Source organism: Primulina tabacum, chromosome 4 (genome assembly GCF_025594145.1).
Source record: "Primulina tabacum isolate GXHZ01 chromosome 4, ASM2559414v2, whole genome shotgun sequence".
In the NCBI taxonomy this organism is placed as follows: domain Eukaryota; kingdom Viridiplantae; phylum Streptophyta; class Magnoliopsida; order Lamiales; family Gesneriaceae; genus Primulina; species Primulina tabacum.
In genome coordinates this window covers 44725637-44749241 of record NC_134553.1, presented here as the reverse complement: position 1 = coordinate 44749241, position 23605 = coordinate 44725637, and the positions used below count along the sequence as shown (strand labels likewise).

The 23605-nt window shown below is 35.7% G+C and overlaps 3 protein-coding genes and 1 pseudogene across 12 annotated transcripts; 3 read left to right on the top strand and 1 right to left on the bottom strand.

Moving 5' to 3' along the window:
* Positions 1–209: 209 nt before the first annotated feature.
* LOC142543384 (receptor-like cytosolic serine/threonine-protein kinase RBK2) lies at positions 210–3314 on the top strand. 2 transcript variants are annotated; one of them, XM_075650616.1, is made up of 9 exons: positions 210–534; positions 814–938; positions 1047–1430; positions 1547–1798; positions 1893–2047; positions 2164–2243; positions 2339–2474; positions 2577–2726; positions 2825–3314. In XM_075650616.1, the coding sequence occupies exons 1-9, from the start codon at positions 500–502 to the stop codon at positions 3023–3025; spliced, it is 1518 nt and encodes a 505-aa protein (XP_075506731.1). In that variant the 5' UTR covers positions 210–499; the 3' UTR covers positions 3026–3314. The 2 variants fall into 2 exon arrangements, with proteins under 2 accessions (XP_075506731.1, XP_075506732.1); XM_075650617.1 differs by having other exon boundaries at positions 211–534; positions 829–938.
* A 2777-nt stretch (positions 3315–6091) lies between these two features.
* LOC142543383 (histidine-containing phosphotransfer protein 1-like) lies at positions 6092–8587 on the top strand. Of its 2 annotated transcripts, XM_075650615.1 has the most exons (7): positions 6092–6332; positions 6478–6568; positions 6705–6835; positions 7302–7370; positions 7724–7795; positions 7897–7969; positions 8289–8587. In XM_075650615.1, the coding sequence occupies exons 2-7, from the start codon at positions 6509–6511 to the stop codon at positions 8346–8348; spliced, it is 465 nt and encodes a 154-aa protein (XP_075506730.1). In that variant the 5' UTR covers positions 6092–6332; positions 6478–6508; the 3' UTR covers positions 8349–8587. The 2 variants fall into 2 exon arrangements, with proteins under 2 accessions (XP_075506730.1, XP_075506729.1); XM_075650614.1 differs by having other exon boundaries at positions 6141–6568.
* A 390-nt stretch (positions 8588–8977) lies between these two features.
* On the bottom strand, positions 8978–22123 carry LOC142543382 (nucleoside hydrolase 3). Of its 8 annotated transcripts, none has more exons than XM_075650605.1 (13): positions 21978–22123; positions 21597–21899; positions 20722–20901; positions 13186–13296; positions 12767–13102; positions 12437–12613; positions 12079–12363; positions 11869–11991; positions 11573–11770; positions 11124–11377; positions 10298–10502; positions 9866–10174; positions 8978–9463 (listed from the first exon to the last, which is right to left on the bottom strand). In XM_075650605.1, the coding sequence occupies exons 2-13, from the start codon at positions 21780–21782 to the stop codon at positions 9173–9175; spliced, it is 2655 nt and encodes an 884-aa protein (XP_075506720.1). In that variant the 5' UTR covers positions 21783–21899; positions 21978–22123; the 3' UTR covers positions 8978–9172. The 8 variants fall into 8 exon arrangements, with proteins under 8 accessions (XP_075506720.1, XP_075506721.1, XP_075506723.1 ...); XM_075650606.1 differs by having other exon boundaries at positions 21982–22123; XM_075650608.1 differs by having other exon boundaries at positions 22000–22123.
* LOC142541283 (uncharacterized) lies at positions 14447–17691 on the top strand (annotated as a pseudogene).
* Positions 22124–23605: the final 1482 nt, after the last annotated feature.

Below are 23605 nucleotides of genomic sequence, written 5' to 3'. Positions count from 1 at the left end.
CAAACCCGTGAAGGAAAGTTGTCATCCCTAGTAAACACCTCATCTCCAAATATAAAAATAAATCTAAAAAATTAATGACATGCATTGACATACAAGTCATATTTTACTAAAAATGAAAATTTTATATATAGAAATTCGTAATATATTTTTTTTAACATAATATATATGATAGTGTACGATATTTTTTTTAAAAAATATACCATCTAATGTGCCTTGTAACTGTGTGGAAAATCAGTATATTCCGTGTAAACGTCGTGTATCTAATTCTGTGTCCCAGGTGACACTTCGGAAAAATTAACCTCGGAGAAGCCGAATTTTCAGCATGAAGATCTTACATTTAATGTGGACAATATTCACCCACCATTATTCCCATTTTTCATCATTTTCTCATTCTTCTTTCTTTCATTCTGGATTGGAAAATTGCTGGAACTTAATATATAATATATAAGATATAGATCATTGGTTCTTGAGGTACTGTTATTTTGATGCGTTTGGAGCCATGGAAATTGCTCGTGACCCTTTAACTTCCCCAAGGTAATTTTGAGTCATTTTCTTTACGTTATATTTTTTCCTGAAGTTAGGCTGTATGCATGTAATGTTTTCTGGGATTCTGCTGAAGGATTGTTAGTGGTAAATGGTGGATGGATTCGTTGATCTTTAAATCTGCAAAAAATTTGGTCTTTTTTTCTCATTTTATGATAATAACGATCCATTTCTGCAAAATCTTGCCGATTTTTCATGTAATTTGCAGAATGAATAGATAATCTCGTTTGTGTAAAATTGTTCCGATGTTGGATTAGCAAATATTAACAGGTTCTCGAATTACAGGGGAAGTGATAATGCATGCAATGCTGCTGCGGAGAGTTCTGAAGGACAATTTTTTGTGATAGGAAAGAAACTGATATTTTCTGCTTCAGCCATTTCTCTTTCTGATAAAGGTAGTAATCTTAAATCTAGCTTCCGGTTCCCTTTTTCCTTGAAATTTCGAGTTTAAGTGAAACACGCTAATCTCATTACAAAAAATTGCACTCTTGAAATGTGCCTAGAATTGAGAGCTCTAACTATTGAGGACGAAACAATGGAAGAATGCTTGGTGACGGAGGAAGTTCGCGAGGAGGCAAACACGGTAATTTGTTCCGTTACAAGAACTTTAGATTCCGAGGCTGAAACAAGCGAGAAATCCGATTCTCCATGGAAAGGGTTTATTCGGAAACTGAAAAAGGGGCCAACAATGCATTTGCATACTTTTCATCCTACCTTACCTCACCTTCCTTCGATCAAGAAACTCTCGAGAAGAAGAACAAGAAATACACAGAGTTTGCCAGCATTGCCCCCTCATATAGAAGCCGACTTGTACTATTGCTTCGAAACTTCGTGGAAGAATTTTTCTCTTTCAGACCTCCAAGAAATAACCGATAACTTTAACCATGGTATATGATGAAGAACTAAAATCTTTCTCATTTTGAATGCTTAATTTCTTAATATAAATGCCAAGAAAATGCATCCGTTTTGACAATCTTTGTTTTCTTTAATTATGTTTGGGTAGATAACTTGATTGGAGAGGGGGGATACTCAGAAGTTTACAAGGGGCATTTGGGAGATGGTCAACTAGTAGCCATTAAGAGGTTGATTCGAGGAACTCCGGAGGAGATGACTGCAGATTATTTATCCGAGCTTGGAATACTAGTACATGTGAACCATCCAAATATTGCCAATGTGATTGGTTATGGAGTTGAAGGAGGGATGCACCTTGTTCTTCCTTTGTCACCAAATGGGAGTTTGGCATCTTTGCTTATCGGTTCGTTCTTTCATCTAAATTAAATAAATGCAACCTTTGATTTGATTTGATTTTCACTTTTCAAGATTCAAGAATTTCATTGTACAATACACAGACAAAAAAGAGAAATTGGGATGGAGTGTAAGGTACAATATTGCTCTAGGCATTGCTTCCGGTTTATCATATCTGCACGAGGGGTGCCAACGAAGAATTATCCATAGAGATATCAAGTCTGCCAATATTTTACTCACTGAAGATTTTGAACCTCAGGTAGAGGGATCCTGATTAAAAACATTACGGTGACCATTTAAAAGTAAAATTGGATCGATAGCTTGATTTTTGTGAAGTTCTTTAGTAGGTGCTTAATGTTTTAATTTTAAGTACAGATTTCTGATTTTGGTCTCGCAAAATGGCTTCCTGATAACTGGACTCACCTTGATGTTTCACAGTTTGAAGGAACGTTTGGGTAGGCTGCTTTTATTGCTAAGCATGAAACTGCTAAAAGCCTAAAACTTTTGAAATTTTGTCAATATAAGTAGATTTTTTCTCTTTACTCGGCAGCTATCTTGCCCCCGAGCTTTTTATTCATGGCATAGTTGATGAAAAGACCGATGTATATGCCTTTGGAGTACTGTTATTAGAGCTCATTAGTGGCCGGCCAGCTCTAGACGAGTCACACAACAGCGTTGTAATGTGGGTATGCACTTTTGCTTCTGTTCTTGGCCTAGTGATGTAACTCTCTTCTTATTTAAACAAAGAAACACTATCTATCTTTCATAAATTTATTAACATCTTACAGGCAAAACCTCTGCTAAACAAGAAATGTATTGTCGAGATTGTCGATCCATCATTAGATGGTTCATATGAATCTGATCAGATAAATCGTATGTGTACGGTTGCATCCCTATGTACAGATCAAAATTCAATTGAAAGGCCTCAAATGAGCCAGGCAAGTAACTTATCTTAAGAACCCCTTCGGTGTATCAAGCACAAAACAGTATGATATAGTAATTCATTCGGATTAAATGATTCTTTCATGGGAGGCAGGTCGTAAGAATGCTAAAAGGTGATGACTGGGTAACTCAGAGCAAGAAAAAGTTCCAAAAGAGGCCTGCACTCAAGAGGACATGCCCTTTGGAGCTAATTGAGGAGGAAGAATGCAACTCAAACAAATCATCTAGTGAAAGGAGCCTTAAATCTGATAACTCGTTGGAACAAGAAAACCAGTGTCTAAATGGCGGTTCCTGAGACAAACTAACAAAAGACAACTCAATTGTGATTGAGTGATTGAATGTATGTATAGTTCCTCCAAGTTACTCACTATCACCTCGGATCGTCGTATAAAAAGTTCTCCCTAGGATGTTACTAGCTTGATGATGGTCCAGTTGAACAAAACGGAAAGATATACGGTAGAAATGGCTATGAGTGAGTTCACTTTGTTTGTAGAAGAAAAAAAGTAGGATGGGAACAAACAAACATTGGTTCCCTTGTTTTTAATCTCTCACTTGTAATTGAGTCATTTCTTTAGGACTTACATTTTGTTTGTTCTTGATTCAATGATAGTTTTTCTTTTACTCTTTATTCAAGAAACTCATACTTTCCTCTATATCTTTGGTCATATATACTCAGATTTTTAAACGTTTGGGATGTTATGTTATGTTACATTCTTGAAGTGAATGTTATAAAATAAGTTGTTACAACATCCATTTATGCAAAAGCTTTTGCTATATGAAATTATGTTGGGTGCAATAATTGTCTTTGTTTGGTAGAGCGATCGAACCGTGGTGCTTGAACTGCTGTGCGGTTTAAAAGATTTGAGTTGCACAATTACTACTAGCTATAACTTTTAGTAAAGTGGTAAGCACTCGGTCCTACAATTAGTATCAGAACCAAGGTCACGGGTTCGATTCACATTGATTGCAAGGAGTGCAATTATTGAGAGGGAGATTGTTGAGTGCAATAATTGTCCTTACTTGGTAGAGCGATCGAACCGTGGCGCTTGAGCTGCTGTGCGGTTTAAAATATTTGAGTTACACCATTACTATCAGCTATAGCTTTTGGTAAAGCGGTAAGTACTTAATCCTACAAATTTTATATTGAATTTATTGAAAACAATAATTCCTTTTTCTCCCATTTTATATTTCGACATTGGCTTTATTATTGTACACTTCTCTATGCATAAGCAACAAAATACATCACGAATGGTCACATTCATTTGATAGAACTATAAATATGAACAAATGGTAGTGGACCATCCAAAAGTTCCCTTCTCTTTTTATGCACCAATAATTGAATGCAATAAGGTGGTCCTACAAAATTATTTCAAATATTTTTTAAAAAAATATTTATAAAACAAATTGTTACTTTAAAATATAATAAATCATATAAATACATTTATTAAAGAAATATATGGTTACATGTAAACAAAAACTAAATTATTGATTCTTATTCAAAGTCGGGATGAGTTGAAGAACATAAAACTAGCTCTAATCGTTCGACGGGTTAGATTAATTAATCAATCAATCGCATATTTTATAGAATTATTTTTTTCATGTGCCTCATGCTAATTGCTAACGTTGGCTAAAGTAGAGTCATTTAGGATATGCAATGTCATTTAGTGTTCTTTGAACAACCTATGCCAAAATAACTAAGCCATATTATTTCAAATAGACCAATGTATTATTTTGTACTTGAAAATATTTTTAATAAGCATTTTGGCTGGCATTATTGGCAATATCCACAGACCACATTATCTGTGAACTACTAGAATTAAGCCCATTATTTTAATATGGCAACTAATCAACAACTTTACATTTTATGTATTTTTATCAACTTGTTTTTATGTGGTTGTTAATGTCAAACATAAGTTAATCGTGTTTTTTTTATTGTTATTTTATGCTCTCTCTCCCAAATTCATGCGATTTTGTTCATTCCACTATTGAAAGCATGCACACATTACAAAATTTTATTTAACAATTACCGATATATCATCGTTACAACTTTCAATTGTTCTCAAATATTTCATCGAATTGAGTATGATTGTATGTAACTTCAAGGGTCTATTTCTTTGTTCAAGATCCCTATCACGGACTGAAAACAAATGAGTTCGGATGATGAACTTATAATATGATTATCGACTCGAATTTATGACTACAAGTTCATTCCATATTGCCATATTGGACTAGGTTAACTAGAGTTTATTATGGTCTTCTTGTTTGGGATGAAAATTAAATGAATTCAATAAATTTGAGGTACACCCCAATTGAGTTGTTGAGCATTAAAATAAATTTGAGGCGAAGGAATCTTCATACTTTGGGCATGGAGATGTTATTATATTATAAAGTATGTTATCTTTAATCCCTTTCCCATTAAACACGTTAAGGGTTCTTTCATTTTCTAATAATCTTTAAAAATATATATTATTGCAGAAAAATTAAATAAATTATTCTTGGACAGACATATTATTGGCAAAAACTTGTATGAGACAATATCACGAGTCGTACTTTGTGAGACATATATCTTATTTGGGTCATTCATGAAAAAGTATTTTTTTTATATTAAGAGTATTACTTTTTATTGTGAATATCGGTAGGGTTGACCTGTCTCTCAGATAAAGATTCGTGAGATTGTCTCACAAGAGACATACTCAATATTGTTAGGTCAATCTATGTGATAAGAGATGCTTCAAGCACAATGGAGGGCATCTAGAATACATTAGACTTTGATTTTAATATTTCAATTATTTATTTTCAACTTTTTATTGTAAAGGGTGCATGAAAAAGAAAGAATGAAAGTGAGAGCCATGCTAAAATATTCATTTTTTTTTAAAAAAAATGCTCTTTTTAATATATATATATATATATAGGGAATATAATTTATCCCAGCATCAATAATAATGATGCGTTGAAAAGATATTTAAAGACTTGTTTTATATTAAACTTCATCGAGTCTTTCGTCACTTTTTCGTGTAAATTATATTTTTAAAAAATTAAGATGCTCAAGAAATACAGTTTTATTTAATTAAATATTTTTATTATTTCTCTTTTTTTATGAACATGTAGTTTATCAGCTCAAAACATTAACATAAAACGAGTCGTATTTTATAAGACGGATCTCTTATTTGAGTCATCCATGAAAAATGTTATTTTTTATGCTAAGAGTATTACTTTTTTACTGTAAATATCGGTATGATTGGCGCTTTTCACAGATAAATATTCGTGAGACCTACTCCAGTATTAAATAAAGAATCGATGCATGTTGTTGTAATATATATATTTATTATAAAAAAACAAGGAGAAATATAATTGGAAGCAACATTACAGAGAATCTGCAATAAAATATTATACATGGAGAAAGAAGTGGGGATGGCAAAAGATGGTGGTAGGCTAGGCGAGACGTATCTGCAGATTTGGATAGCCTCAACAAATGGTGCCACAAAATGCCAAAAATATGGTAGGGGCCGTCGATAACAAAACAGCGCAAATCCCAAATAAATAAAAAGGCAGAGAAAAAGTAGTGTAGACTGCAGATTTACACTGCAGATCACCAGAACCAGGTAAAAAAGTTTCCATCTTTATCAGTGCAGCAGTCTGTGTTCAAAGAATTAACTCCACCAGATCCCTTTCAAGATTTTATTATATCCCTCAAGATCTGGGATTGCCAACTTTTAACCGGTCGGCTTTCGTTATTGGTTTGTAAAGACAAACGAGCTCTTGTTTGGGAGGCGGAAACATGGAGGTGGGTCAGTTGCAGAGGAGTTTTCTTGAATATATTGCTGCTTTGTTTCGTGAGGTAACTAACTAACATAGGAGAAATGGGAAAAAATATGGATTGGTTTTCTGACGTTTTCTTGCTGGTTTTTTCTTCTATTGGTTTGATGCTGTTCTCTGTTTTGTTTTGATGTGGGTATTTTGGTGGTTGTTTGAAGGGATTCTTGGATGGGCAGTTTAGTCAGTTGCAGCTGCTTCAAGATGAGAGTAATCCTGATTTTGTTGTTGAAGTGGTTTCTCTTTTCTTTGAGGATTCTGAAAGACTTCTCAATGATCTTACCAAAGCTTTGTGAGGATTCTTCTTCTATGTGTTTATCTGTGTTTGTATGCATCATATTGTGTGTAGTAGTAATAATATGCATTTCTGGCAAAGCCATGGAGCAAACAGAGCAGTATCCCCATTGACTAGAGCTCTTTGCCCCTATATTATTTACCTCTCATTAGTTTCATGTGACAATTGTAGAGCGGAAGTATGAATTTGAGAGATTCTTTCACCTCATACGTTAATCTCTTGGTTTTCCGCCCTTTAAACTCTCCATTTAGGTTTATATGGCATATGATAGTTGCTTCCAACCACTCAAAATCTGGAAATACATGCAAATTTCGCGCTTATCGTTGTTTTTTTATGTCTTGAAATTTTACTCAAGATTCGGGTAATGCAAATATGTTATGTTTCATGGTTCCATGATTCCATCTGTGTGCGAGTGAGCTCTTTTGAGTGCAAGAGATAGAGTAACGGTGAGATTATTGTACAGAGATCAGCAGAATGTGGACTTCATAAAGATTGATGCTCACGTTCACCAGCTGAAAGGCAGTAGCTCAAGGTATTCGTAACAAGAAACAAAATATTTTAGAAGGTTTTTTAGATGAAGTATTTTGTTTACTTTTGTTGTTTGGAATTATAGTACTTACAACTTCACCATTTTAAAATAGCAGATGAAAAATTACTGACAGTTAGCTAAGTTTCAGCCTTTCTTCACTCACACCATATCACTGGATAAAAGAGGCTTTACAAGCTCCCTCTATATCACTTTTCAACACAATTTTTTTCGAATTCATAAACTTTCACGAATCGATTCTCGAATACCCATTATAGAAACATATTCATATGCGAAGTTTTCAGATTGAACTCATGATTTTCCTCTAGTTCTAATAGTTTGTACTGTTGGTATAATAGCATTGGGGCACAGCGAGTCAAGAATGCCTGCATTACTTTCCGAAACTGCTGTGATGAACGAAACATTGAAGCGTAAGAATTTTTTATTTTTATTTTTTCCCCTTCCAAGATCCCCATATGAAGCTAAATAGACACCGATCCTGACTAGTTTGAAAATGTGAATATTTTGTTAGGTGTTTGAGATGCTTGCAAGAAGTTAAGCAGGAGTACTTGCTTGCCAAAACCAAGCTTGAGGCTTTATTTCGGGTATGTCCTCGATCTCTTTAACTTGTCGAGAAAGATGTTCGGGGACATCACCAGAAATCTCGATCACACACTTTGCTGTCATTTTGACACGTATCACTTGTGTTTTTTTTTAGTTAATCAAATCTTGTTGTGCTATTATACTAAAGGGATACGTCATAAACACGCCAAGGGTAAGGACGATACCAGAAATCTTGATCAGGGATCGAGGAATATTTCCATATGTTCATTGATAATCTGAAAGAACAAATGCTGAGAAATTGAAATTTCTTTACATATGAATTGTAAAATTCGTAACTTACTTACGTTTTTCTAATTTCAGTTGGAGCAACAGATTGTTGCCGCTGGTGGAGCAATTCCGATATTGGATGAATTCTCTTAAAATGAGTGTTATTTCCTCTGCTGAGTTTTCGAAGCTTATGGGGGGTTCTGCTTCTATGTCAAAAGTCATTCTGTTAGCTTCTTGTTCTGATTATCTTTGCACCATTAAGTTTCTCTAGCTTCTGGTTCTAAGATCAAATGTATTATGTGACTTACACGTTTGAGTTCCCTGTCGTTTACGAACAAGAAAGCAACGTAATTTTAACCATATATGCGTAAATGAATGTCAGGTGCATACTATGTAAGTTCTAGTCACAAAGTATCATTTACCCATTGTCTGAAACATGAGGCAGTTACCAGTTAGAACTGAAGTTTTGTGATGGCATATTACAAGTGTAACATAACCATTGGAGAAGGCATGTTGTAATGTGATTATTAACCAAGTTTTAAGAAATGTGCACGGAATAATGAGTTAGAGCTATAGCTCAGAAAATAATACTACAGTTTAAAACAAGCTGAAAGCAAGTTATAGTGTGTGAGTTTTCGTATTAGCTTCTTCAAACTACATCAGTTGGGCCACCTAGAGATGAATTTGAGTTCCATTCGGACACTCCTCGACAAGTTCACTTTTCTTAATGCATTGTGTTTTTGAACTATGGGAATATACGAGTACCTTGCTTAATGCAGGAGTATATATAAAAATATATATAGATTAAATTCTCTGTATTTTTATATTAATCACTATCAACAATTCTTGACGAATCCATCTGTGTCCCTTGCAGGATTTCTAAACAGAAACACTCAAAAGAATCATAATTATTTATAAAAAAAATATGTATCCCAAATTTTTTATCTATTGAAAGTTCGCATTTGTGCCACTTCCATTTAATTTTGTGCTCTATTCCATTGTCTTCTCTGCTCTTTAAAGCTTCCAACTACAGCAGATTGCTTTTGCTCCCCAAGTTGGTTTGCAAAAACATTGTAATAAGCTAAAGAATCCACATTTTCTAATATCCTCACTGAATTCCCATTATGTTTACCCATAGTTATCTGTCCGTCTTCTGACTCTACACCAGTCGCCAGTACTTGAACTTTCTTTACTCCAAATGTTGCATTTAAAATTGAATGATCACCTGCTAAGATTACTGCCCCGATAATTTCTCCTGAGAATGTATCCTGCACAAGGGGAAAAATTAAAAGTTAATAAGTTTGACGTATGATTAAATTCTTGACAACAGACATAAAAAATTAGTTTCGGCAACTTCATTGATTATGGGTCTGCCCAGTGGACTACCCTTGAGATTTTTCAAACTAAGGATCACCCCAGCTAGCTATCCATTCAAGTTTTCTATACCATATATTCTTGGTTACTATGGTGCACACAAAAATTTAGTTGAGGTGCGACTAAATATCAAGGGGTTCATCCCTGTTGGATGCATTTTTAAATGTTAAAGACCATATGCTCTTGGCTACCTTTAAATTGTTTTATGACATGTTCTTCACTAGCAGAGAGCGGATCCTAGATTTTAATCAAGGGATGAATAGTTGGATTCACCAAAGTTTGAATTTTTTCAATACCACATGTTGGTAACGAGGATGAGTTCTTTGCAGCCTATGCAATTTTGAGATCAGACGTCTGGCAAACAAAGCCTCAGGGGTCTTCTTCGTAAGCCGCAGATTCTCTAAAATCTTGGCGAATCGGCTGACTCTACGTTGAACTCGAAGCGGGATGAGTGTGATGTTGTGTCCATGATCAAATACTGTTTTTGCAGCTAAAGGATCAAGAAACATGTTGAGTTCTGCATTTTTGTTTGAAGGAATGTTGATCACATTTCCTCTGATACTGCTCTTTTCATCGTTTAAGTGTCCTCCCACTACGAATATCTCCTACAAAACACCAATAAATTTTCTGAAATCCTTAACTGTGTAAAACTGCAAAATAAGATTGGATAAAAATTTAATTCTTCAACTATGCCTATAGTAACAAAATACTAAGCATACTGCGGTTACCTCAATAAAAGAGGTTGAAGTCTTGTCTGAAAGAATAATGTTAGCAATATTTGTCAAAGGCCCGTTTGTCAGAATGGTAACTTTAGATTGAGACTTCAGTGATTTGACTACGGATTGCCATATTTCAAGAGCTAGTGGCTGTCTAAGTTCAGGATGATCTGTGTCTCGAGGAGCTCCGAATTTCACAGAATTTTCTACTGTATATCTGAATGAAAAATATCAAAGATTCATTTGTAAGTTGTAAATGTATTTTCCAAATAATCATCAAATTATATGATAATTTAACATATGTTTTGAAAAGGATGTTACACTGGCAAAAGAAGAAATGAGGGTTAAGAGTGAATGTGTGTGTGTGTGTGTGTGTGTGTGAAAATACATAGGTATCATGGAACTTACATGTAAGGTAAGGCCTGGGACTCAGACCGAATAAGGTGTAATGAGGTTAGTCTACTAAAATCTAAATAAGTGAAATAAATTTCATTCCATATCATTCGATATGTAATTTACAAATGAAAGAAAACAAATATCTATTAATTCAAGAGAGAAATATGATTAACTATTATCTTGATTTTCACATCGAATTCAGCATCCTTATATTTAAAGAATGACTCAAGTCTTTAAAGCACACTCAGATCCATGCTTCAAGATCAAGGTACATGCTTCATGGAAGTTTGCGCATACCTCTAAGGACTTCATAGCGAGATCTTAAATGTATATTTACTAGCTTTTATCTTTCCAATGCACTAGGCCTCAATGTGAGCTGACTAATATTGTTAGAACTTAGAAGCAAAGAAAATAGAGAACTCTAAAAGGATTAACTAAAAACCTTCGAGGACTTCGAGGTAAATCACGAGCCAAGCCATACAATGTGTCGGAATCAAGGAAGCCACCACTGCCGTGTGGAATGGCTCTATTGTAGTTGCAACCTCCAACGGCCGAGAAGATATGATCTGATTGATTCAGTGGGAACACGTCGCCCAATCCAATAGGAACATCATCTCGGCCCATCATGTGTAGCAAATCATAGATAACATCTATGGTTGCTGCGTTTGCCCATCCAGTCGGTGTCACTAATATTGCCTGGATTTCACCAGAACAAATGCACACTTTGTAACACATTATTTTACTACATATAGGTTTTCCTATTTTATGTGTACTTTTATATAAAAATTCCCTCCAATTATCCATCGAAATTCCAAGAGCAAGTGTGGCCTATTACTAGAAAGACTCGTGGAATAATTTGTGGAAGTGGGAAAGAAGAAAGCTGTACTTTACCTTAAGATTTATAACTTCTATGGGCATCTTGAGGAGATAAAAGAGAGCCAAGAAATCTCCTGCACTCATATCCATGTCAAAGATAACGTTCTTCCCAAGCTGTTTCCCCTTCAAATCTGGTTTGTATAAAACTTCTTTATAGTCAAGAAACTGTGTCGTAAAATTGAACCGCCCGCTTTGTTGAGGCCTGTTTACAACCTACAATCAAGATCATCTTTCATTAAACGTAATCAAATATAATATAAAATGAACATGATGAATTTAAAGTGTTATAAAATGCATAGATCAAACTTTACATCAAGAAAACTTTTGAAAAATTCTCTGTTCAAAGGACTGGTTCTATCGCTGTTTGGCTTGGCTCGTATGGCAACGAGAACATGAGCGCCTTCTCCACCAGTCACTTCTGCTGTATACCCATCCTGGTAACTTCTTGGAGACGTGTTAGAGATACATAAATCGCAGGGAAACTTTAATTTATAGAACTTTGTGAAAATTTGAGATCTTACCTTGCATCTGCCTTTTCCATTCTTGACAATGCAGAATGGATCGCGAAGTCCAGTCTGGACATGTCCACTATGAACACCATTTCTCTTTAATCCGAACCTTGGTTTTTTATTGCCATCGAATAATGGATTTGAGCCATCAGATATTCCATATGGCTCGTTCGAAGTAATCACGGTAATGTTCATATACTCCATGACAGCAAATTCATTTTCTCCATTATGGTTCTTATGATTGAGCATTATGGAAGTGGCTACACCGGATAGAAATGAATCCCACATGAAGTAACTCTGCAGAAAGTGAAGTTTCATTATTTTAAATCTTTTGTTGATATGATGTCTGAGTCTTATTTCAGTTATATACATTATAAAACTGGTTGTCCACCCAAGTATCACGAGCCATTTTCAATGACTTGGATATGTATTGTGCCTCATAAGTAAGTTGATTCTTCTCAAGTTCTTCGAAAAAATTAAGTGAGATTGGGATCGTGTTTGTGGCATCTAAAGGAACAAGAGTAACTGGAATGCCAGAATGAATCACCTGTCATGCAATGATTGAGAAAAGATCATATAAAATTAAAACTATGTAATGAAGATACTTAGCGAGTAAGAATTCAAAAAAGGTATTCATATTTTCTTGAAAATATAGTCTGCTAAAACAATGGATAAAAAATGAGATCTCATCCAAAAAAACCTGATATGCAGCAAAGGGATCTCCAAACATGTTAAACTCTGCGTAAGGGTTCGAATTGTAATCCGAAAAAATATTTCCTTTATCACCACACTGCCGAGGCTGACATGACGATTCAGCGGTCTTAGGACAGCAACCGGTTGGATTTTTCGACCTCACACCACCACCCATTATGTAAATATGCTCAATATTTTTCTTCAAATGTGGATTGCTCATCAGAAAAATACCCAAATTGGTATTTGCTCCAATCAAAAACACTGTTATAGGACCAGCAGAAATCTTTTCAATCATCACCTGCTGAGCTGTTGGCTGTCGCAGAGGCAAATATCTCCTACTGCCCTGGTTCAGATTGAAGATTATCTCACACACAACATTCCAATTTTCGAATATATTAATCGATATTGATTAATAAAGGAGTATACCTGCGGAAGAAAGCTTTTCCTGAGGCCAAAATTTGTATCAATAGCTAATTTTCCTCCAGAACCTACTGGTATAGCTTGTCTATATCTGCAATATCCAGCAGTACCATTTCCCTGATGAAATGACCCAATAATACTTATGTCAAGATGTTAAGATCGGAACTTGGACCTAACTCAACCCCAAAAGCTAGCTCAAGGGGGGAAAATTGTCCAAGCCCATATATACAACTCCCAAGTTATTTATCCAACCGATATGGGACAATTAAAGCACCCATTTCATGCCCAGGAATGAACATTTGGAGCGTGAAGTTTACAAATGACCCAATTATGAGCAGAACGGGTGACCTAATTATAGGCAGTCCAACACATAACGGTGGAACTCGGGCTCTGATACCATGTTAAGATCGGAACTTGAACCCCTAACTCAACCCCAAAAGCTAGCTCAAGGGGGGATAATTGTTCAAGCTCATATATACAACTCTTAGGTTATTTATCCAACCGATGTGAGACAATTAACACAAGACTTATTACATGAGAGTGCGAAATGCAGGGTGTGTGGAGAATTCATCTTTCATTAATGAAAAACTGAGTTCTGAATTTTACAAGAATACCTCGTTATATTGTTCATGCTGACTATCATCTAACTGTCACTTAACCAACTAACAACTCGATTATTTTATAACTTAATATATCTGATATCCCCCTTCAAGATGTACTATAAACATTTTTTATGGATATCTTGGATAATAATGCCGATAAAGTAGTAGATGGTAAAGGTTTCGTAAACATGTCTGCGAGTTGCATGTAATAACAAATATGTAGTAACTTGATAGAACAATCCGCAATCTTTCTCTGAACAAAATGGCAATCGATCCTGATGTGCTTTGTCCGCTCAAGGAAGACTAGATTGTTAGCAATATGTATTGTTGATTGGCTGTCACATAACCCAGTTGCTGGTGAAGGGGTTGAAACATGAAAGTCACGAAGTAACTGTGTGAGCCATGGGACTTCACTTGTAGTGGTGGCCAAGGCTTAGTATTCTGCTTCGGTGGATGATCAGGAAACGGTAGCTTGCTTCTTTGCTTTCCATGATATCAAGGCATCACCAAGGAATACACCGAGGAATACACAAAAGCCTGTGACAGAATTCCTGGTGTATGTGCAAGCTGCTCAATCAGCATCGGAGAATGCCCCGCGTTTGGGTGGATGATGAGGTAGGGAAGAATATTCCTTGACCAGTGACTGATTTGAGGTAACGGAAAAGATGGTGCACAGCTTGCAGATGAGTCGTACGAGGTTTATAGACAAACTGACTAAGTTTGTGGACCGTAATTCCGATGTCTGGGTGTGATAATGTGAGATAAAGAAGTCGACCAACGAGACGACAATATTGTGAGATATCTTCAAGTGGCTCACCCTCAACATTTTTTACAAGAAGAAGAGGTTCCATGGTAGTTAGAACAGACTTATTGACTAAAAAACCAATGTACTCTAACAATTTTAAGGTGTAATATCGTTGAGATAGACATATTCCCAGCTGTGATCGTGCAATCTCAAGACCAAGGAAATATTTAAGTGAACCCAAATCTTTGAGTTTAAAAAGACCTTGGAGAGATGCTTTTAAGGTTTGAATGAGATGTGGAGAGCCCCGTAATGATAATATCATCCACATTTACAATTAAAGCATCGAATGAGGATCCTGATCCTTTCGTGAACAGTGTATGATCAGATTGAGATTGAGTCAATGTTCTAAATTGCTGCCTAGGCAGCCGTCTAGGCGTTAGGCGGAGGCCAACCGCACCGTTAAGGTGCTAGGCGGCCAGCCTAGGCGCTAGGCGGGTCTGGGCGCGCCTAGGCAGAGGCCAGCCGCCTAGTGGGCCAGATTTAAAAAAAATATTTGGGTTTTTAAAATTTAAAGATCTGCTAACAAGCTCATGTCTAACACACGCTCACTAGGTCTGCTGGCTTTCTTTTCTTCTCGTTATTTTCTAGTGTCTCATTCAAGAGACTCCTTCTTGGCCAGGACGCGCTATCTTTCATTCTCACTCTTATGCTGTGATTTTTCTGTTAAGAATGATGTATCTTTCTTGGGATGGAAAACAAACTGGTCTGAAGTTCACGCCATTCCTACAGCCTACAGGTCCATCGTCTACGAGGTGTTCCTGTTTCTTCAATACTTCTGATTATCATTCAAATCAATAATATATATGCTGAGATAAAAATAATAATAATAATAATATATTATGTTAGCTGTTAGCTTTTAAGCTTCAGTCCATATATTTTTAATTTTTAATACAACACTTCTAATTTTTGTTTTCTATAAATTTGATGGGACCAAAAACCAGTAGCACCGAGTAATGTTTCAAAACCAATAGTGGATGATTGACTTGACTTTGGTTTTGTGGTATAGATTCAGAGTTTAAGTGAAAATGTTACATATCAGTTGCTTATGTATAATGGATGATTGACTGGACTTTGGTTTTGTCATATAGATTCAGAGTTCTTGTAATCCTTCAGCTGTTACATATCCTATTCTTGGTGCAGGTCTATTGCTGAAAAGGTTTAAGTGTTTCGTGATTTGGAGGGTAACAGTGGCAAGCAATCCATCGTCGACTGCATCCGTCACTTAGCCTGAATCTGGGATTCTTAAAAGAAAGTCAAATGACATCGGATGGGAGTTTGGTATGTTGATTGATCCTAAGAACCTCGACAAAGCTAAATATAAGTTGTGTGGGAAAATGATGTCCGGTGGAGTATATAGAATCAAGGAGCACATAGGAAATATACCTGGAAATGTAACTGGTTGTCGAAACGCATCTCAAGAAGATCGTAATAAGTGCAAACAGGCTATTTTAGAAGGGAGGAACAAAAAAAAAACAAAATACTGGAAGAAGAAAGTTGTAGAGCAGAGCTGAATATTTCTCTAGACGAAGAAGAAGATGCTGAAATTGAAGGGATAGATGGAATTAAAAAACCTCATTTATTTGGCCTCATGGATAGATGTACATCGATGATTGCACTAAAAAAATGCAAGTTCAAGTAGTAGTAAAGTGATTCGCCAAAAAAAATATAAACGAGGCTCTTTTCAAAGAGAGAACTCAACAAGTTCAACAATATATTGGGAGATGAGCTTATGAAAATGGAATCCCATTCAATGCTCTTGATAATGATAGCTTCAAGTAACTAATAGAGGCAGTAGGTCAATTTGGACCAGGGTTCAAGCCTCCAACTCAATATCAACTTAGAGAGCCACTTTTGAAAGCTGAAGTTGAAATAGCAAAGCAACTGTTGAAGAAGCACAAAGAAGAATGGGCAAAGAATGGGTGCTCGATTATGACAGATGCATGGAGTGATAGAAAAAGAAGAAGCATATTACATTTGTGTACTGTATTTTTAGAGTTCAAAGAGTCTTCAGACGAGGCACATACAGCTGGACTTATTTTGAGTATGTTAACAAGTGTGTTGAACAAGTAGGAGCTCAGAATGTTGTTCAGATTGTAACAGACAATGCCACCAACAATATGGTAGCGGTTAAATTGATGAAAGAAAAGCGGCCTGGGATTTTTTGGAGTTCATGTGCAACTCATACTGTTAATCTCATGCTTGAAAGTATTGGCAAGCTTCCAAGATTTAAAAGATCATCGACCAAGCCAAGTCTTTTACAATTTTCATTTATGCTCACCGTAAAACTTTGTCATTGATGAGAAGTTTTACGAAGAAAAAAGACATAGTCCGGCCAGGCTTTGCTAGGTTTGCATCAAAATTCCTCACATTGCAAAGTTTGATAGATAAAAAATCTAGTTTAAGGGACATGTTTACAAGTGATATGTGGGAGAACTGTAAATTGTCAAAAAACAAACAAAGGGAAATTGGCTTACTCTACTGTGATGAGCATGAGTTTTTGGAATGGTGTGACACTTTGTTCGAAAATATTTGCTCCTTTGATAAGAGTTCTCCGATTGGTTGACGGAGATAGAAAGCCATCCATGGGGTTTCTATATGGGAAGCGAGCTTCTTCGAGCTAAAGAAGATATCAAGATGGCCCTGAACAATGTTGAATCAAATTATCGACCTATCATAGTGATTATTGAGTCAAAAATGAAGGATAGACTTGATACATCATTGTATACCACAGCTTTTTTGTTGAATCCCTACTTCTACAAAGATAGTTCTATTGCTCTTTATGGAGAGGTCGCGGCAGGGATTTCGAATGCATGGAAGTTTTGTATGCCGATGAGTGTGAAACGCAAGAAACAATTATTAATAATGAATTTGCAAAATATAGAGATAAGACTGTGTTATTTGGGAAAGCATTGGCTGCAAAAACACAGTGAAAAAATGACGAAACATTTGATCCATGCACATGGTGGAATACCAACGGGGCTCACACACCCAACTTGTTAAGAGTGGCATTGAGGATTCTTTCATCAACTACAGGTTATCTGGTTGTAAAAGAAATTGGAGTGCATTTGAAGGAGTAAGTTTAAATTTTAATTAAAATAAATTATTAATTTTTAAAGTGTATGTTCATATTCCTAACTATACTAATTACTTTTTAAGTTTTTTCTTTTTAGATTGAAAAGAAATAGGTTGGATGTCGATAGGTTGAACAATCTAGTATTTGTCCAATTTAATGCTAGATTTTTTAACAAGCTAAAAAGAGAGAAAGAAAGGAACGTCGACGTCCTTCTTGAAAAAGATGCTTCAAATGCACAAGGTTGGATTGTGGATAGTGGTGAAGAAAATGAAGTCAAACCAGGTTCGGGGCTCAATTGGCAAATAGTTGATGAAGCAACTGAGGTAGATGAAAATCTACAACCCCGAAGAAGTTCTAGAGTTAGAGAACTTCACGATGATGATTTTGAATCCGAAGAAGCTCTAGAGTTAGATAACTTCACGGGGATGATTTTGAATCTGAAGAAGAAGATGATGATCACAATGATGATATTGATTTTGAGGGCTTTTGGATGCCTTGTTTTTGCATTTACAATGGCAGTCAGCCGTGACAAGTTATCACCTAGAGCTCGTGCTTGTGTTTTTCTATGTTATCCTTCCGGCATTAAAGGCTACAAATTACTTGACATCAAAAGCAAATAAGTTTTTGTTTCCAGGGATGTGCTATTTCATGAAAATACATTCCCATTTATGTCAACTGCTTCAGACATAAGCATCAATCCATTTCCTCATGTGGTTATGCCCGTTTCATTAGACATACAGAATTTTGACACCACTATTTCAGCACCAAACGACTCTTCACCCTTGCTTGATTCAAGCACAACCTCACAGTCCCATGCCCAAGCCACTGAACAACACTATGTGCATCTGATTTGTGTAGGATTAAAAACACCCATGTAAAATGACTGCAGTCATCCATCAAGGTTAAAAAATAATGTTGGTTGTTTTGTGTAGAAGTGTGATATGGTCCCCAAACATCGCAATGCATAAGATCGAAAGGAGAAACAGACATATTACAATACGATATAAACGCCAATCTCCATTGTTTAGCTAATGGACATATGAGACTAGATTTACATTTATCATGGTTGAATACATTGTGTTGTAAGTGACATTTCAAAGTTTTCATGACTCTAACAGATAGATGACCAAGTCTGCTATGCCATAAGTCCACTGATATCTGATTTACAGAACCATTACAAGAATCTAAACTTGTATCAAGAATGTAAAGCCAGTCAACTTTCCTACCCTTGCCAATCGTCTTCCTCGTCATGACCCCCTGGATAACAAATAAGTCATGACAAAACTGATTTCACAAGTGGTATTGGCAAGAAGATAAGGGCTAGACATTATGTTGAATTTGAAGGCTGGAATATATAGAACACCTACAAGAATTAAGGAATCTCCAAGCCTAATATCTCCACAAAACTTAACATCGATACTGGTGCGATTAGGCAGGGTAATTTTCGAACCCCTAACTGGTTTAATGGACTTAAACAAGGATGCATTTGAACAAAAGTGTTTAGATGCTCTGGAATCAATAATCCAACATAACGTAGACTTTAGATTATTAGTATCATATGTTAATATACAAGTACTTGTGATATAAGCATTACTTGAGTCACTGCTCGGATTATGTTGATTCTCAAATGAAGAGAGATGTTGAGTAAACATCATCCTCAATTGTTCCATTTGGTCTTTGTTAGAACATCGGAATGGATTTAGGGATGGACCAGTGTCACCTCCAGGATGATCAGAAGAGTTGTATGGCCCCGAGATCTGATTCACACTAACCATGTTTGACCTAGTTGAATTGTTCCCTCGATGCTTAAACCCCGAAGGATATCTATGTATATTATAACATGTATCCACTCTATGGCCATTGACATTGCATTTCGTGCAGTTTGTGTAGTCTTGGTGGCCCTCTAGCTTTAGAATGCGCTTGAGATTGCTCACTCTTGATGGCAAAGGCCATGACTCCTGTAGACGTGAGGCCAGTGGATTGAAATCCAATGGCCTTTTAGCGTTCTTCCTGGATAACCAACGAGAACACACGTTTGATGGGGGGAAGTGGAATAAGCAATAGAACTTGGGTGCAAACTTGGGCAAACGAATCATTTAGCCCCATGAGGAAAGTCATGATATAGTCCATCTGGAAATATGTGTCAATCTTTTTTACTCATTCGCAATTGCATCGACCACAACTGCACATTGGATGAAAGTTATTCAATTCTTCCCAAAGGGCTTTGAGCTTGGTGAAACAAACACTTACAGAGTCTTGTTCTTGACGTAAGTTTATCAGATCACATCGCAACCGAAAGATACGAGGCTCGTTGCTCTGTTGAAAATGTTCTCCGAGATCTTCCCAGATTCTTGCAACGGAGTCAGGTAATGGAACACTTGCGGAGATTTCTTTGGAGACAGAATTCAAGATCCAAGAAATTAAAATATTGTTGCTTCGAGTCCAATAATTGAGTAGACTCACATCTGCATCAGAAGGTTTAACGATTGTTCCGTCAATAAAACCCAACTTGTTTTTGATGGAAAGAGCGATCTTCATGGCTCTGCTCCAAGATGAGTATTTGTCTCCGGTGAGTGATTGCGAGACCAGTGTGAGACCCGGATTATCGGAATGATGTAGATAATAGGGGCTCATAGGATCATCAATGGTGGACTGACCATTGGAATGAGATGAATCGCATTAATTTCCAGGAGCCATGAACTACGCTGCTGAAGACTTGTTGAGAAAGAAAAATTGAAAACGGAGGCGTCGATCTGGAGAGGAATACGCAGGCCAACGGACTGTGGTGTACGGAAGCTTCAAACTGATATCATATTACGTGAGAGTGCCAAATGCAGGGTGTGTGGAGAATTCATCTTTCATTGAAGAAAAACTGAGTTCTGAATTTTACAAGAATATCTCTTTATAGTGTTTATGCTAACTATCATCTAACTGTCAATTAACCAACTAACAACTCGATTATTTGATAACTTAATATTAAATATCTGATAAGATTTGATATGATACACGATCAAAATTTATTTTTCAATATGGATTCATGTAACCAGATGGGAAAAAAAAACCTGTTCAATAATGGGGTGATATCCACCAACATTCGGCAAAATTGTACCGTCTTCGAGTATACTGCCTTCACCTCCAACACCAACAGAAATGTCATCTCTCCCCATCATGTAGAGAATGTCATATACTTGATTTACAGAATGTCCTGCATCAGTCCATGCATTTGTGTTAATGGTAACTGCCTGCACAAGTTAGAGCGTACAAAAGGGAGAAAAAAATCAACATGCGTACACTATTGCATAAGCCAAATCAAGAAAATGAAACATATAAAATCAGATTAAGCACACAAAAAAAATTGGTAAGGGGTAAAAGAGGAACAATAATCCACAACCATTTTTATACTGCAAGTTTGCAACTGCTCAATGAAAACCAGACTGTATATTAAGCCATACTTCAGGGATCGAATTCCAAACTCAAAAAGCTAATCTACCCGAATCTAAAATACTAAGTTGCTAAGTAGAAGAGTCTCTAAAACTCATATATCTTTAAACAATTGTTTGTGGAAAACGATCTGAGATTGTAGCATTTTTCAGCCTCCAAGAAACTCACGCACGGTATGCAAATGCCCTTCAATTCTTTTTCTTTTTATGATTCATGTCAACAGCCTATAATCCGATACATGCCACATTTTCACACCAGCAGATGGTATCGCATCCATTCGGTAGGAGTACCGTATTATCAAGAAATGAAAACGATGGAGAACTCAAATTTCAAGAGATTGGTCTTTTATTAAGTGCTAGAGCATACTGGAAACGTAAAACAAGATAAAAGAACACACATGAAAACTTCATGACATTGGGCATGAAGCTAATAAATCAAATTCCAGCGAAAATTCTTTCAACAAAAAACAAATGTTTGTGTCACTTAGAACGAATACCTGCAAATCAAATTCTGATCTATTAAGCTTCAAAAGGTACAACAGAGCAAATATATCATCTCTATCGACATCTGTATCCAAGAGAATCCGATATGGCCGCCGCTCCTCCACACAATATACGTTACTTCCAACCAATAGAAACATGACTAATAGCATACATACGCATACACATCTCTGTACCAACATCTTTTCTTTCCTTTGCACTTTGCACACTGCACAAAGGGCAAGAAATCCAGATTCTTGAACCGCCCGAAGGAAAGATTTTCACTTTGAAATTAGTAAAATGTGCATCAGACCGGTTTCCTAGAAAATAACGAAGAATCTCTCAGAGAAAATAAATGAATCGATGATAAGAACTTCGTAGATACAAAACCTTTGCACCTACAAAACCATCATATCATACTGCCTTGTCTTGGGTCTTTCAGGCATGGAAGAGTGACTACAGAAGAGTTGAATGATATTTCAAGAACAACTAAAAAAGAGTTTTTGAAGATGCATGTGCCAAAGACAGAGGCTGAGAGAAGAAATATGCAGTAATATTAGAAGATTGTTGACACGCTAATTTCAACAGGCAGAGTATATAAATGATGATGATGGCATGGCAGTATCTTTTTGGACATAATAATAATAATAATAATAATAATATATAGGATAAATTAGTATTAATTTGATATAAATATATTTGGATGGAGAAATTCAATTTTTTTTTTTTGTTTCACGTCAAAAAATTGACTTTTGGGATTCTGATTTTGTTTCGGTAAAAATTTGTTTGAGACGGTTTCATGGATCGTATTTTGTTACACAGATCTTTTATTTGGGTCATCCATGAAAAAGTATTATTTTGTATGCTAAGAATATTATTTTTTATTGTGAATATCGGTATGGTTGACCCGTCTCACAGATAATGATTCGTGAGACCGTCTCACAAGAGATATATTATTTGGTTTTTATCTAAAAAAATAAAAGTTATGTTCGCTTATTGTTTACAAATAATAAAATTTATATATATTTTTAAAAATGAAATTTAAAATTCCTATTTAATTTGATAAAATGTTTCATTAAGATTGGGTTTCTGTATCGAAAATTGTCCATAATGATGGTTGGGAATAAAAGTATTTTAATTTTATGGATGGATTTGTGGTTGTTAACGGTGTAACTAATGATAATTATTGTCATGTCGATAGTCAACCATTTCGCTACTTTCAACTTTCTAGCATTGTTTTTAAACTCGGATCGTTCGAACGAGAATCAATTATTAGTCCGGTTCAGACCTATTCCATAAATTGTCTTAACAGTCAAATTGAACATAATTAGTCAAAACTGGCCGAGAATCAGTCGGACCGATCATGAAAAATCGGAATCAGTCCGATCGAACCAGTCCGATCTGAACGGTTTAATTATTTTTAAATGTAGTTTTTAAATCGTGCCAAATTGAAAATTAATATGAATTGACTGACGAATACATCCTGAAATAATGTGCTATTAAATATTCTAATGATGTATAGCCATTCTACGGCTGCTTGTCTTTTGATTTGAATTTTGCTAAAATAATGGGAATAGACTGATAGAGACTTATTAGTTTATATTTTTTAATCATGTTTTTATTTGTGGTCACTTTCGACATATTTAATTGATATATTTTTATTTTGTTTTGTCGTAGGAGTAAATTTTATGATCTTATAGCAAAATTGTGCTAAAAAAATGATTTTTATCATGTTTGGAGAACATAAGCCGAAGCCTTGAAGTAAGAATAAGATAGACGAGAATATGGCTCAAGACGTGGGCACGCCTGCCTCATGGACGAAACTAAATAAGCGAATCAGAAGAAAATTTCTATCAAGGTATGGGCACGTCTTGTGACAACAAAAACTAACGAAATTTGCAACTATTAGAACTCCAGATTTATGATGATAATATCATATTTTGTGAGTTATAATTGTGATATTTGATTCATTGAGGAGATATAAAATTTTTATTGGGCTTTAACTAGACTATCGTCTTCTCTGGAA

Bases quoted from the DNA above. Each gene is read 5' to 3' on its own strand.
- LOC142543384 (XM_075650616.1), top strand. From the start codon at position 500: ATGGAAATTGCTCGTGACCCTTTAACTTCCCCAAG. The intron at 1,799-1,892 runs GTTCGTTCTTTC...TACAATACACAG, and splicing joins TTTGGCATCTTTGCTTATCG to ACAAAAAAGAGAAATTGGGA. The intron at 2,727-2,824 runs GCAAGTAACTTA...CATGGGAGGCAG, and splicing joins AAAGGCCTCAAATGAGCCAG to GTCGTAAGAATGCTAAAAGG.
- LOC142543383 (XM_075650615.1), top strand. From the start codon at position 6,509: ATGGAGGTGGGTCAGTTGCAGAGGAGTTTTCTTGAATATATTGCTGCT. The intron at 6,836-7,301 runs GTGAGGATTCTT...ATTATTGTACAG, and splicing joins AATGATCTTACCAAAGCTTT to AGATCAGCAGAATGTGGACT. The intron at 7,796-7,896 runs GTAAGAATTTTT...ATATTTTGTTAG, and splicing joins GATGAACGAAACATTGAAGC to GTGTTTGAGATGCTTGCAAG.
- LOC142543382 (XM_075650605.1), bottom strand. From the start codon at position 21,782: ATGTTGGTACAGAGATGTGTATGCGTATGTATGCTATTAGTCATGTTT. The intron at 12,364-12,436 runs GTATATAACTGA...CACTTTCTGCAG, and splicing joins TGGACAACCAGTTTTATAAT to AGTTACTTCATGTGGGATTC. The intron at 11,992-12,078 runs GTAAGATCTCAA...AGAAGTTACCAG, and splicing joins ATGGAAAAGGCAGATGCAAG to GATGGGTATACAGCAGAAGT.